The 13462-nt window shown below is 40.2% G+C and overlaps 1 protein-coding gene across 12 annotated transcripts in view; it reads left to right on the forward strand.

Annotated features, from left to right (window-relative positions):
- The window catches only part of USP34 (ubiquitin specific peptidase 34), a 129588-nt gene that overhangs the window by 385 nt on the left and 115741 nt on the right, over nt 1–13462 (forward strand). For 10 of the 12 annotated variants that reach the window (XR_014943785.1, XM_085540989.1, XM_085540994.1 and 7 more), the window contains exon 1: nt 34–438. The exons of the other annotated variants lie outside the window; for them this stretch is intronic. Coding sequence is in view for 9 of the 10 variants with exons in the window: in XM_085540989.1 (XP_085397115.1) it covers nt 360–438 (79 nt within the window). In the remaining variant the exon portion in view is untranslated. Of the gene's footprint in view, nt 1–33; nt 439–13462 lie in introns of those variants that run through there. 12 annotated transcript variants of the gene reach the window in all.

Raw genomic sequence — 13462 nt, forward strand, 5'->3', positions numbered from 1 at the left:
CGCACCCCCCTCCCCGCGGGCCGGGCCGTAACCTCGCGTCGCCTTCTGCCTCCGCCCGGCTCGGGCCTCCTGGGCGCGGGGTTACCTCCCGCCGGGGCGGCCATAACGGCGGAGCCCGCCCCGCTCCGCGGCTCCTTTCCCTCCTCCCCCGGAGGCCTGGGGAGGGCTCGGGCCCCGGGGCCTTCCGAGCGGCCGTCGGGCGTGCGGGGCCGGGCGGGACGTGACGAGCCGCCGATGCCGGCCGCGCATCCTGCCTGGCGCGGTGGGGCCTAGCTGGTCCGCGCCGTGCCGCGAGCTGCCGGGCCGCTGGAGGCCGAGCCGGGGGGAGCTGGAAACCTGCCGTGTAAACGTTATCCTGCATGTACGCCACAATCCATTTAGGAGCGGATCGGCCTGCAATAAACCGAAACGCTGAACGCTTCCTAAAACAGTGCCGGGGTACAGCTTCGTTTTATTCTTTTTTCCTTTTTATTTATTTATTTTTTTTTCCCCCTAACTCTGAAGAGGCCTAATTACCTGTGCTATTTGTTCTTTGCTGATAACAGTAGCTACTGCGATGGATGAATGTTGGCCACTTTCTTGAAAAACGACGTTCCTTTTGGTCACCAAAAAATAAAAGGAAAATGGGGTGTGTAAAAGTAACTTTGAAGACAAGCTGCTGGTAGGAATATAGCAGCTTCAAGGGGCCATGTCAGAGAATTTTTCAAGTTCTTTGCCAAGCATATAATTATGATATCTTGTTTGGAGCAGTTGTTGGGATGTTGGCTTAGTTTAGCCTATGTACCTTGGTTTTATTAACTGCAGAGGTAGGAAATAGGTTGGTATTGCAGGCTGAGTGCTTGTTTAAGCACTAGGTACAAAACAGGGACTGTGTTACTAGTGGTACACTGATATTTTTATTGGAAGAGGGAACTTGATGGGCTGATACACAATCATTGTTTCAACTTGATTGGTATGATCAAATGGGGGGAAAAAGAACTGACATTAAACTTGATAGTTCAAAAAGTTGTTGAATTTCTATGATGAGTTTATTTTTAGAACCATTTCAAGGTATTTGGGATATAAGCATGTAGGCGCTTCCTTATAAGTAAAGCGGGATATTAGATTGCTCTGGGTGGGAATCTAGTGGGGTTTTAACAAGTATGGGTAAATTATGGCTCCTTATAATCTATGATCTAAACCTGCAACTTTTGAAAAGGAAATTTGGCTTCTCTAGTTAAATTTGGGGAGCCTGTTATGCATCACTTTTGTTGTGTAGCAAACTTGCTGGAATTGTGGTTTACGTACGTGTTCTTGATACGTGTTTGGATGCTAAGATAACTGACAGTGCCTTGTGCACGCCAAATACATCCGTACTGTATGAGACGTAATAAGGGAAACGCTTTGATGCTTCTTCATTTCTTTTATAACTTTAAGTTGCGTTCATTTGCATTTGGTGTGTAATATTTGACTGTAATACACAAGAATAACGTCAAGCCTTGGTTTATAAAATGCTGCAGCAGAAATGAAAAGCAGTAGTAAAGATTGTGGTGATGCCCAAAATGTGTGAGCCAGAGGCTGCGAGCAGTTTGTTTTTCTGCCTGCTGAGCACTGGGGATTGCCTCTCCACTGAACAGTGCTTGGCAGGAGGACCAGGAGGCATCTCCTTTGGTTTAGAGATTTATTGGTAAACTAAACATTTTTATGGAGAATGTGTACTGCCCTTTATCTTCATTTATCCAAGTGTTTACCAAACAACTACCAGACAACTGGGCATATTTTTATTATAAGGGTATTAGTCTCTCTAAGCTGTAGAAACACTAATTTCAAACCTTAAAGCTGGTTTTGTCTGGCAGTGGCCTTGGTGCGGGCCTAGGCTTCTGTCTTTCAGAGCTCAGTACAAGTTTCTGAGGCCTTAGGCCTGTAACAGGTAGTTGCTGAGGCTGCTTCTTTGCTATTTTTAAGTGGAAGATGAATTGTGGAGTTGGAAGATTAATATAAAAAATGCTTTTTTTTTGTATTTTGTCTGAGGGCATGGGTGTATATATGTATATATACTGAAAGGAGTTTCATTGCTAAATTTATGCACAGTGAGCAAGTGTTGCTTTTCTTTGCAGCATCTTTATTGTCAGCGTTTGATTGAAATGTGAAACACTGGAAGCTCGCTGACCTTGAGGAAATCTCTTAAGAAGTAGTAAAAGTTTCAAGTTGTATCTGATCCAGGAACTCAGTAAAAGACAGAATCCTCCATGAAAGTGCCCAGGCTTTGAAGTGGTTCTTGCTTAGCGGCACAGTTTGTTGTGCATTTTGAGAAAACAGTTCAACTTCTTGCTGAGTGTTCTAGGGATATTAACATCACTTGCATTTTTCCTGGCAAAGTTTTAATAGAAGTAAAGTCTATTTAAATGTTAGTCCAAGTTCTGAATTAATCTCAGCATCATCTTTTTATGTAGCCTTACATTTAAACAGGAAAACCCAACCTTTACTCTTTAAGATACGTGTGCTTAGAAAAGATGTAAGAGCGGATTCTTGTGGTGTATTTGCAGGGGCTTACGCTTGCTTTCTCTAGGAAAAATGTAGAGGACGTTATGTGCTTTCATGTTAACACATTCTATATCCTAATGTGAACTCTGATATCAACAGTCTTTGGTTTCTTTGGATGCCAGTTCTCGTCAGTCTAGGAGGGATTATATTGACTTTCATTTGTTCATCAGTAATACTTAGCTGTGCTGTTGAGGGGCCCTAATCGAGATAGTAATTTTTGCTAGTTATTGAGCAGATATTCAGATAGTCTTACCCCCAATTTAACTTTTTTTAAGTACTGTATTCAAGTATTTTTTGTTTCCAGTCTCTTAACACCTCAGTTTTGCAGGTGACTGTATCACACTTGAGACTGCAGTAATGCTTTTCAGTTGTCTGCAGGACCACACAATCATGGGCTGCTGACGCTGTGTCCTGCCTTAAGAATGCATAGTGCATAATGCTCCATGAGTGACAAAGGTTGCTGCTGTGTGCCTGGGCTTCTTGTAGCCCAAAGTGGAAGCTGGTTCTCCTGCTGGTCTTGAGTCAGTTGCACAGTCCTGGCTGTGATCTGTCCCAGGGAGCCTGGCCAGGTTGGATGCATGAAAAGCTTCCTTCTAGGAGTGCAATTGGTGTTCATGTACGTTGATGTGGAACTCTGCAGATGGTTTTGGTTTACACTTGTTCTGTTGTGCTGTTTATTTTTCTTTGCCATAGTTTTTATAAAAGTTAAAAAAAAAAAATGAAGCCAACCACCGAACTTGGAAAAATAGGTTTCAATATACAGCAGCAATCGTGATTTTAGGTAGTGGTGGTAGCTCTGCATTGTTCACATTTCTGGAAATTGGGTTTGTCTGCTTCCCAACATTCCGCTTTGCTTTCTTCACTGTTTGACTCTTATGCACAATTGTGGTTTTTTTGTCTAGCAGCTCTGAGGACCTATAAAATCAGTTCACAATAATTAGTTGAGATGTCTACATATGATTATTTTACAGAGGCTTTCAGGCTATGTTTCTCTTAAAAAACAAACAAACAAAAAAAAACCACTTTGGAAATCATAACAACAAGGTTTGTTCAGGCACAAGAGATGGATGTAGACTAATAATTTTCTGTCTGTTATCACTGTCTGCTGTCTTGCAGAACTTACTCCAGTATGATCAGGTCCATAAAACTTTGGAGACATGGGGAGTTTTGTTGCTATTCTTGTAGCTTCAGGAGAGCCCTTAATTTGGGAGCTGAAGATGCTTGACTTCTACTTTCCATGTGCCAGAATTATATGACAAAGGTTGAACAAAGTTGTTTACCTTAAGGTAGAAAAGACATGAAAGTATGACAATACATTGTTCAGTTCTGGGGAGGATTAATATTTAGTATGGTAAATATTCAGATATTATTTGGATTATTGAGTATATTTTATAATAAAAATACTACTGCATTGCATAATTAGTATCACTCCATCTGTAAGAGCTGCTGTTAACAGTGGTTGTCTTTAAACAGTGGAATTGATTGTTTGACTACCTGTAGGTTTTTGTGTAGATCTAGAATTTCATTTGGCTATTCCTCTTGTGTGAGACTGTAGTCGTGTCTGCTGTATGGTGCTTTTCTTGCTAGCTCTTTTCTTAATTTTCACTTCTGTCATATTCATGGTATTTTCTTGTTCACATCTTTTGCATAGAGATTCATGGAATCACAGGGTTGGAAAGGACCCACAAGATCATCTAGTCCAACTGTCCTTCTGCTACCACTGCTACCACAAGCCACTAAACCACACCTGGTAGCTCCTCATCCAGACACCTCTTGAACACTGCCAGGGACGGCGACTCCACCACCTCCCTGGGCAGCCATTCCAGTGCCTGACCACTCTGAGAGAAAAACTTTTTCTCATGTCTAATCTAAACCTCCTCTGGTACAACTTGTGGCCATTTCCTTGGGTCCTGTTTGTTGCCTGGGAGAAGAGGCCAAACCCCTCCTCATCACAACCTCCCCTCAGGAAGTTGTGAAGTGCAATGAGTTCTCCCCTGAGCCTCCTCTTCTCCAGACTAAACAATCCCAGCTCCCTGAGCTGCTCCTCTTAAGACTTATGCTCCAGACCCCTCACTGGTTTTGTTGGCCTTCTCTGGACGTGTTCCAGGGACTCAGTGTCTTTCTTGTAGTGAGGGGCCCAGAACTGAACACAGTACTCAAGATGCGGCCTCACCAGAGCTGAGTACAGAGGGGTGATTACGTCCCTGCTCCTGCTGGCCACACTATTTCTGATACAAGCCAGGGCGCTGTTGGCCTTTTTGGCCACCTGGGCACACTGTCAGCTCATGTTTAGCTGAGCATCAACCAACACCCCCTTTCCTTGTCCCAGTCATCCAGCCATTCAGCCCCAAGCCTACAGCGCCGTGTGGGGTTATTGTGGCCTAAGTGCAGGACCCAGCACTTGGCCTTGTTGAACCTCATCCCATTCACCTCAGCCCAGCGATCCACCTTATCTAGATTCCTCTGAAGAGCCTTCCTACCCTCAGGCAGATTGACACCACCTCCCAATTGTCATCTGCAAACTTACTGAGGGTACATCAATCCCCTCATCCAGGTCATCAATGAAGATATTAAACAAGATGGGCCCCAGTACTGACCCCTGGGGGACACCTCTTGTAATGGGTGACCAGCTGGACTTAACTCCATTAACCAGTACCCGTTGGCCACAGCCAGTTCTGTAGTCAGTTCCTTACCCAAAGGAGGGTATACCTGTCCAGGCCATGGGCAGCCAGTTTCCCTGGGAGAATACTGTGAGAGACTGTGTCAAAGGCTTTGTTGAAGTCTAGGTAGACTACATCAACTGCTATTCCCTCATCTATCAGTCTTGGTCACCCAGTCATAGAAGGAAATGAGGTTGGTCAAGCATGACTTGCCCTTCATGAACCAGTGCTGGCTGGGCCTGATTCACTGAACACCATGTGTGTGCTGTGTGATCTCACCCAGGATGATTTGCTCTGCAACTTTCCCTGGTACTGATGTCAGGCTGGCAGACCTGTGGTTCCCTGGATGAAGGGATACAGGTAGAGACCCTGTGGAGTGTAAGTTTATTTCGCTGACCTAGATCTTTGCTTTGTCCCATTAAATAAGTGTTTTTGTTTTGTTTAGTAAAATTTGAATTCAGTGGATTTCATGCTTGCTTTTGTCTTTGACACGTTTTAAGGGAATGAGCAGCCAGAATTAAAGGAAGATTGAAATAATTCTTGCTTTGCAATGGTATTTCCCAAATTGTAGTTATTGTGGGCTGTATTAAAGTGTCGTTTCAAATGAATCAATAAACAGGAAAAGAAAATGGGAGGAGGAACTTGGTGCTTTAAAACTGAACTTTCTAAAGCAAAAGGAAGGTGATGCTAAGATACTTTTAACTTGTTTGTTGGCAATTGCAACGCAATTGAAAGATAGCCTGATTTTTCATAGCTGAAAGGCTTCTGTTTTTAGAAAGATATTTCAGCTTTTGCTTTGTGTGGTGACTTTGGTTTGTGTTATCTGATGTGATTAAAAATGATTTTGTCCAGAAACTTTTCCTGTCGCGGCTCCAGAAGATGGGTTCTCTCTCATTGCTCAAGCAGCTTGATCACTGATGTTGATTATTAATGACATAAATCCCATTCTGCTGAGTTTTGCTGTGGGTTACGGACTGTTGAAATGTGTTTGCTGAGTTTTATCTCTTTGTGAATAGTGAAGCCTCGTGTTGGTAACACATTGATTTACAGTATGCTTAAAGCTCAGGTAAGCTATAGAAACTGACTTCTGACATTTTCTGCCACATGAGATATTAAGGAAGTTTTGGTTACAGTTGAGATTCTCAGTTGTTAGGCTGTGAATGCTCTCTACTTTCCTAGAAGGTGACACAGAGATTTTGTACTTATTTCTGCTTAGTTATGTGTGTAACTTCAATGAAATTCAAGAATGAAAAATAATGAAAAATGTATTTTGTTGCATTTGACCTTTCTTCAGTATTGGAATATTGCAGACCTTCTTATTCCTTTTGCAGGAAAACTTTTTTATGTTCATTTTTTTTCTTCATATCTTCTTTTGATGCTGTACAGCTTTTCTTCTGCAAGGACAGTTTTCAAGATGCAGAAATCCCAAATTCAGTCTACATTTGGCTTTTTATAAGTTGGAAGAGCTGTTTTTACTCAGCTCCTGTTAGTTCTTGTACTTTTTACTTTGCCTGTTCAGCTTCATTTAAATGCTTGATGACGTTCACACGCCATCCTGTGCCTCCTCTTTCTTTCAGCTCTTCTATTAGCTGTGCTTCAAAGTTAAATTTCTGTGCTCATAATTTCTCCCATTTCTTGGTTTACATTCTACCTGTTTGTGTGCACCTTCTGCTCTTTGTCCTTCACTTTATTATTCACATTGCTGTCTCCCTAGTTTTGTGCCTTCATATTATTATGCATATATATATCTTTTAACAGGGCTCCATAACAACTACATATTCTTTTTCTTTCTTGTGTCCTCTTGGATACTGATTCAGAAGAGATTAGAGATCAGTCCAAAACGTGCCTGTGGTTGATGGTAGTGCTGTGTTTGTGTTTTGGTCCCATTAAGTCTCCCACTGTACGGCTTGTTAGTGGGGGAGACAGAGATTCTCTGTCTGAGCAATGTACTTGTGTTTAAAAAACAAAGCAACTAAAGGCCATTAAGGCAAAAAAGTTTGCTTTATTTGTTATTTAATTTGTTTTAGTTTTACCAGCATAAGTAGAAAATAAGGATTTTTGCAGGTTAAGACATGTTGTTATAGTCATGAGGATGCTGGGACAACCTGAAAAATAATGTTGTAGTCTTTAGAAGCAAGTGGTTCCACTGGTTATTGAATGCTGCCTGGACTAGTGACACCAGTGGCTGTTCTTTTCACTTTGTTTCTTGCGTGGAAATTGATTTGCAATCTGAATACTCAACGTGAGTGTACAACTGTCAGGATCTCTGATTTTCTTAATGCTTCACTGAAATATCCACCTTATTTGTAGTTTTAGAAGGTTGTACTTCTGGAATTTGCCAGATCTGGAATGTTTGAGAGGTCAACTTCTTGAAGAAGAAAGGAAATGCATTGCTACTGATTTTGGGTAATATCAGAGGAAAGACTTAAGCTGTTTATCTGTGTGGACTTGTGTGCATGCCTGTAGAAGTCCTCCAGGAGATCTGGTGCTGGAGCAACTGTTTGATGATAAAACTTGTCAGAAGTCCTTGTGGAAGAAGTGTCTTTGAGTGTTCACCTTATTTTAGCTAATTTTTGAAGGTGTGTAAGTGACTTTGCAAGGACAAGACCATTGATTGAGGTACAATTTCTAGATCTGCAGTTACACAGTAGATTGATTTCCATCTAGGAAGTGAGTGGCGAAGTTTTTGTTGTTGCTTTTCTCTTTTACTGTACTCAATTGAAGCAACCTCAATTCATTGCTCAGTTTCATTCATTGCCTTGCATTTGAAGGTTTTTAATCTGTGTAGTTACATACAGTGAGTGAAATGTTTGCTATGCAAAATGCAGTAGTGCAAGGTGTTGTGATCTTAGATATGTTAGCTGAAAAGTTGGACACAGACACCACTGTTAAACACTGTGTAGATTGTTTACAAGCTCAGAATGTGCTGCTTCCATACCTGCTGTGTTAATGGGTGGGCAGAGATGATTTCTTTCTTGTAGGTGCTTTTTGGCAGGTTTGTGAAGAATAACTGAAGCACAGGAGGCTTCTGCAAGCCATGGAAAAGTGTTTTTGTCCAATGATGGAAGCACATCACTTCTGCTTGCTCAGTTTTTTAGAACCAGTTCTCAGAACATGTGACTGTTTCCTGAAATTGAAATTAAGCTCTTGTGAAAATGTATCAAATTCCCTTAGATGGATTAGGAAGCACAGATACTAAGATACCATGACAGTAAAAGCAGCATAAAGCACACAGATCATTATATGACTTCTTGAACCCATTCTTTCCATTCAGGGGTACACTCACATGGTTAACACATTGCCTTCTCGAGAAAATCTTTTTGCAGCTTAGGAAGTGGAACTGAGCATAGGGAAATGTTTTCATGTTTTGAGAACTATTAAGTTGTTCTGAATTGAAGTTATTTTTACCACTACTGTAATAATAATGATTTTTTATTTTATTTTAAAGTTGAGAGTCTGGGGAACTGGGCTGAAAAACTAAACTTTTCCAGAGATCCCTTCTGCTGACAGTCCCTGCTTTTTGCAAATCTAGTAATCAGTTTTAATTCTAAATGTTCCGGTTATCAACAAAAGTGACCGTTCTTTCATGTCCGTCCTCTTTTCTGCTCAGAGAAGCTGTGAACACTGCTAGAAATTAACAGTGGCATGTTTGTGGGGAAGAACAAGTCCTTAAAAGCAACGTATGGACCGGAATATAACAATCTACAGGGGATTTGGTGAAATTGTTTGTCTGTGAAGGGGATACCCAGTACATTTAGTCAGTTGGTTTATTCACCTGGTGTTTCAGTCAGGAGGTGTGTGTGATGGAACTGTACTCTAGGCTAGTTGTCATCAGTTAACACAAACCCAAACAGGGGATTTGGGGTTTGGTTTTTTTGGGGTGTTTTTTTTTGTTTGGTTTTTGGGTTTTTTTTTGTTTCTTGAAACTGTTGTAGAATAGCACTGGGGAATGTAAGCTCAGAAACTCAGTACAGTAGGTTTACTTTCTTGGCTTAAGGATGGCCTGCATTTTTTCTGCTGCATTGACCAGTTGTTCATGGGTAGGAATACAGTATTTATTAGTGTATAAAACAATGTTGTTTTCCTTTGAGCTGCCTTTTTTACTTGAATAACATCTAATGAAATTAGGTTTACACCACACATTGTAAGTCTCAGTGATCTGTTGATTTAGTATTTAATACAGTTATAGTTTGATTAAGTTGGATCAATTTTTGAGGTCAGTCTTTATCGTTAACTGAAAGCTCACTTAAAAACAATGTCAGTTTGATGCTTTTCAGAGTGAGCTGGCTTCGAATTTGTGTTTAGCCATAGGTGTGGATTTTAATGTGTGTGCAGTTCTGCTACTTGACATGCAAAATATTTATGGATAGCAGGTGTGATTTATGGATAGTCAGTGTGATTGCCAGGAAAGGACTGTGCTTGTAATGAGGCTTAGTGCAGTATTGGAGATGCTTGTGTCAACAGCAGACGTTGCGTTTAGCAGTCTTTTATTTCTACTGTTCTATATCAGGGAGGGGGGGAAAAATGAAGTGTTTTTATGCAGCAGTGAATAAATTACTGAGTACAGCATGTCTTTCACTGAATTATTAAATATTGATTATCTTGTGAAACAAATGCTAAACTTGAATTTATGTTCTCCAAAGTTGAGAAAGTAACTTTCTTTCATGCCCCTTCTCTGTATTTTATTCTCCCATTTGGAGAGTTGCTCATGTCTGTTTTGAAGAAACAAGTAATGCCTTGAAGTTCAGATACTCAGCAGAACTGCCTGCTGCTCCATTTATTGACCCACTACAAATTAGTCTTTCTTATCTCCTCATTTAAGCAGGCTCAAATATACTTTATAAGAAGTGAATACTTGTTTCTCTCAGATTTTGTCCCTAAAAGCTTGAGAACAGTCGTTAATGATTTTGTTATAATTTGCCGGTAATCCGTTACTTCCTAGTGCCTTGGGTGAATGCAATCACAGGCCATTATGGCCTTGCTCCGTTCTTGTGGGAGGAAAAGCTATTGTTGTTTTCTGTAACTGGTTCAGCCAAGTTGTACAGCTGAACTGCTTTGCAAGATTCCCTCTTGGAAACAGAATGTTTTCCTGAGTTTTCCTTTAATTTTTTGCATTCCTTGATACTTTAATTAAAACTAGTAGTAAACCTCTTTAGCTTTTGAAACCTTGTTCATTAAATTCTACTACAAATTCTACTTATGAAACAGTTTGATAAAGTTAGAGTTTTAGACTTTCACCTTAAATAAGTATTTTAAGAAGTTTCAGAGCTGGAATACAAGAAGTCATTCAAAACGAGAGTCATTCGAGTTGTGATATATTATTTTCTATGTTTATGCTATTAAAAAGAAAGAGTGAAAATAAGTCCTTCATTTTAAACTGAAGATAAGCCATCTTTAACAGAGCAGTCATTTCAGCACTGGCAGTGTCAGCCCTAGCTTTGAAGCTTGTTGGATAATTAGTGATATGGTAGTAAAGACTAATTTTTATATAATAATTGTTCAATCCCAGATTAGTTCCTTAGGAATCTTGACAGTGGCCATTATGAAATGCTCGGGACGAGTGGTACATCTGGTGTACACTTGAAGTGATGTCCAGCAGCTTTGATTGTGTGGGAGTATTACTCAAACTGAGTTGGATTTATTTATTTTTTTTCCTATTAAAAGAAGAGATACAACAGATTTAATATGAAGATGCTGGCTTCCCAGAATCACAACATCTTATCTTGGAATCAAACTAAGTTTGTGAAACTGAGTTTAAACAAGACTCCAAAATAATAATAGATTTTTACTTCAGGAATGTGTGACTTGCTGTTCTCTAGAGAAGCAGATATGCAGTATCTTAATGAATGGAAATCCCTAGGTTGCAGAAACATTAAGAAGTGCAGTGCAAAAATACCACGTATCTCTTTATAGGCACCTTGCATCTGAGACAGCTCATGTTAAAGCCGAGCTGACAAACCCTTCTGCACACAGTCCTACCCTTGCTGTACCACCAGGATTCTGCTCCCCTTCTTAGGCTTCCATGGAAATGGAACAGCTCAGGCATCGTGATGAATTTGAGCAGATCTCTTGTGGTACTGGGGTTCTCCCACCTTCTGCATTACCTAACATGAATCGTGGATTTCCTGCTTCTACCTAATCCAGGCCATGTGCCTGTTGTAAGGTGATACTGCGTTTATTCAGTGCCTGAACTCTGAACCGTGGCCTGCTCTATGAACAGTGTGGGTTCACTGCAGCTGATGTCTTAAAACTTGCTTTGTCTGATAGTTGCAGTGCTGCTCTGGACCTGATCTGATTTAAGCAGCGTAGTTGTGTTTTGTATTTCAGGTGGATATCTAAGACTTTAGGTGATAATTCATCTGAGCGGTTCTGGGTAGGACCAGCTTCAGTGTTCTGTGTAAATTATCCATTGTTAACCAAGATATAGCTGCGTTTAAAGCAGTGTCATGTGGAAGTGTCCTCCTTGGGAGCAGTTGCTGTGGCATGCTCTCTTCAAGATGGTAAGTGTAATGCGATCATACTCTTAATAATCATGGTTGTTGGTTTAAGTAAAATCTATGGCTATTTCAAGGGAGCTTTTTAACCCAGGGTAACTGACAGGAGCACAGTGAAAACTTAGTTTGGCACTGCTTTTGAAAGAGGAGATTTCTTACATTTCATCCCTCTTTTCACTGTCAGCTCCTGCTGTTCTGCTCCAGACTGCTGTAGCATTTTATAGTGAAGGAGGTAATAGGTATTTCATAGGGAAGATGAGGGTGATAGAATTGAAAGAAAAATACATGCTTGGTAAAGAGAGTGACATTAAAAAAAATGTTTTGTGGTGTTTTCTGGGAAATGGAGATGCACAAAGAATAAAAGTTACCTAAGATCAGCTGTTCTGCCCCGTTCTGGTGGAGCTGTATGTTACAGGCATTGTCTGAATGTGCCATGGCTGCTGTGTGTCCCTGTGCTGTTTGTTGGAACACTGAATTCAAATAAAACTCCTCAGGCCCTTTTGATCTGGTCCTGGCTGTGAGGAGCTGTGCAGGTGCTGCTTTGGGGTGTCACTGGGTTGTAGATGCTTCTACCTTATGCTTTTGTTTAGTTTCTCTGCTTCCATCAGAAACAACAACAACAAAACCACAGTATTGTTTGGAATTGCAAAAATTTGTCAGATTTGTTGAAATTGCTTCTATATTCAGAAGTTTGTTTCTGACAGAGATCAGTAACTCGATCATGATTTGTTTTACTGGGGAAATTAGATTTAAAAGATTTGATAATTCCTATCCTTTAAGCTATTGCGTTGTCTCTGTAATATTTGGTTTGTAACCACTGTATACTTTATGATTACAAGTTTTTAGAAAATAAATAGATTGACCAAATTGGAGCATTTATAAATTTAGGGAATCTGGAGCTACTCTTAGTCTTAGAAGGGTGGAATGGAAGTGTATATAGTTATTGATGTGCTGTGTTGTGTTGTGGTATCATGAACACCTCATAAAGGCACTCAGAAGCACCTTCAGTGTGTGATTATATAGTTCTACTACTGCAGTATTTTGAGTGATACACATGATTTTTTTCATACATCAAACTGGCTCTTAAACAATACTTGGAGTATTCTGGGGTGTTTTTATTTTATTTTATGGAGGCTGGGACCCCCAGAAAGAATGATTTTTTTCTTTACTAAAAAGTAATAGGGATGCTTTAACAGTTAAAACTATTGCCATTGAACTTTAATTTGATGCTGTCCTTACTGGTATTGTAAAGATCGGAAGAACTCCAGTGAACAAATCTAAGGCAACTGTGAGTCTCTTTTGATTTTGATTTATTTTTTTTTAAAGGCGGCATTCCGAAAGATAAAGGAAAAAGAGAATGGGAGAGGTTAAGCTCTAAGGTTGTCATATTATTTACTATTTGTTGTAAACAAAAACCAATACAGATAACGGGGAGCATCTCAGGGCAGGCACGTGTCTCACTTTGAGCAACTGTAATTATACTCAAGGTTATGTATGTATTTCTCTGAAGGTTAGTATTATTGTGCCTGGTATTTTGTTTTACATGGTTCTTTTTTCTTCTGTGTTTTTTTTTTTGTTTGTTTGTTTTTGGTTTGGTTTGTTTTTTTCCTGAGATTAACCTGCATTTTGAAAATGATCTGTTCTTTCCCATGAGAATATGATGAGGCTTGGGAGAGAAAAGGGAAAGGGAGGAGAACCTGTGTGCTACCAGAACTTGTCCCAGATTTGAATACGTAGAAATTAGTTTTATTTATTGTTTTCTGTTTACTCCCTGGTGTTTTGCTT

The sequence above is a fragment of the Coturnix japonica genome, chromosome 3, assembly GCF_054131305.1.
Source record: "Coturnix japonica strain WE chromosome 3, WE-NBRP24, whole genome shotgun sequence".
In the NCBI taxonomy this organism is placed as follows: Eukaryota; Metazoa; Chordata; class Aves; order Galliformes; family Phasianidae; genus Coturnix; species Coturnix japonica.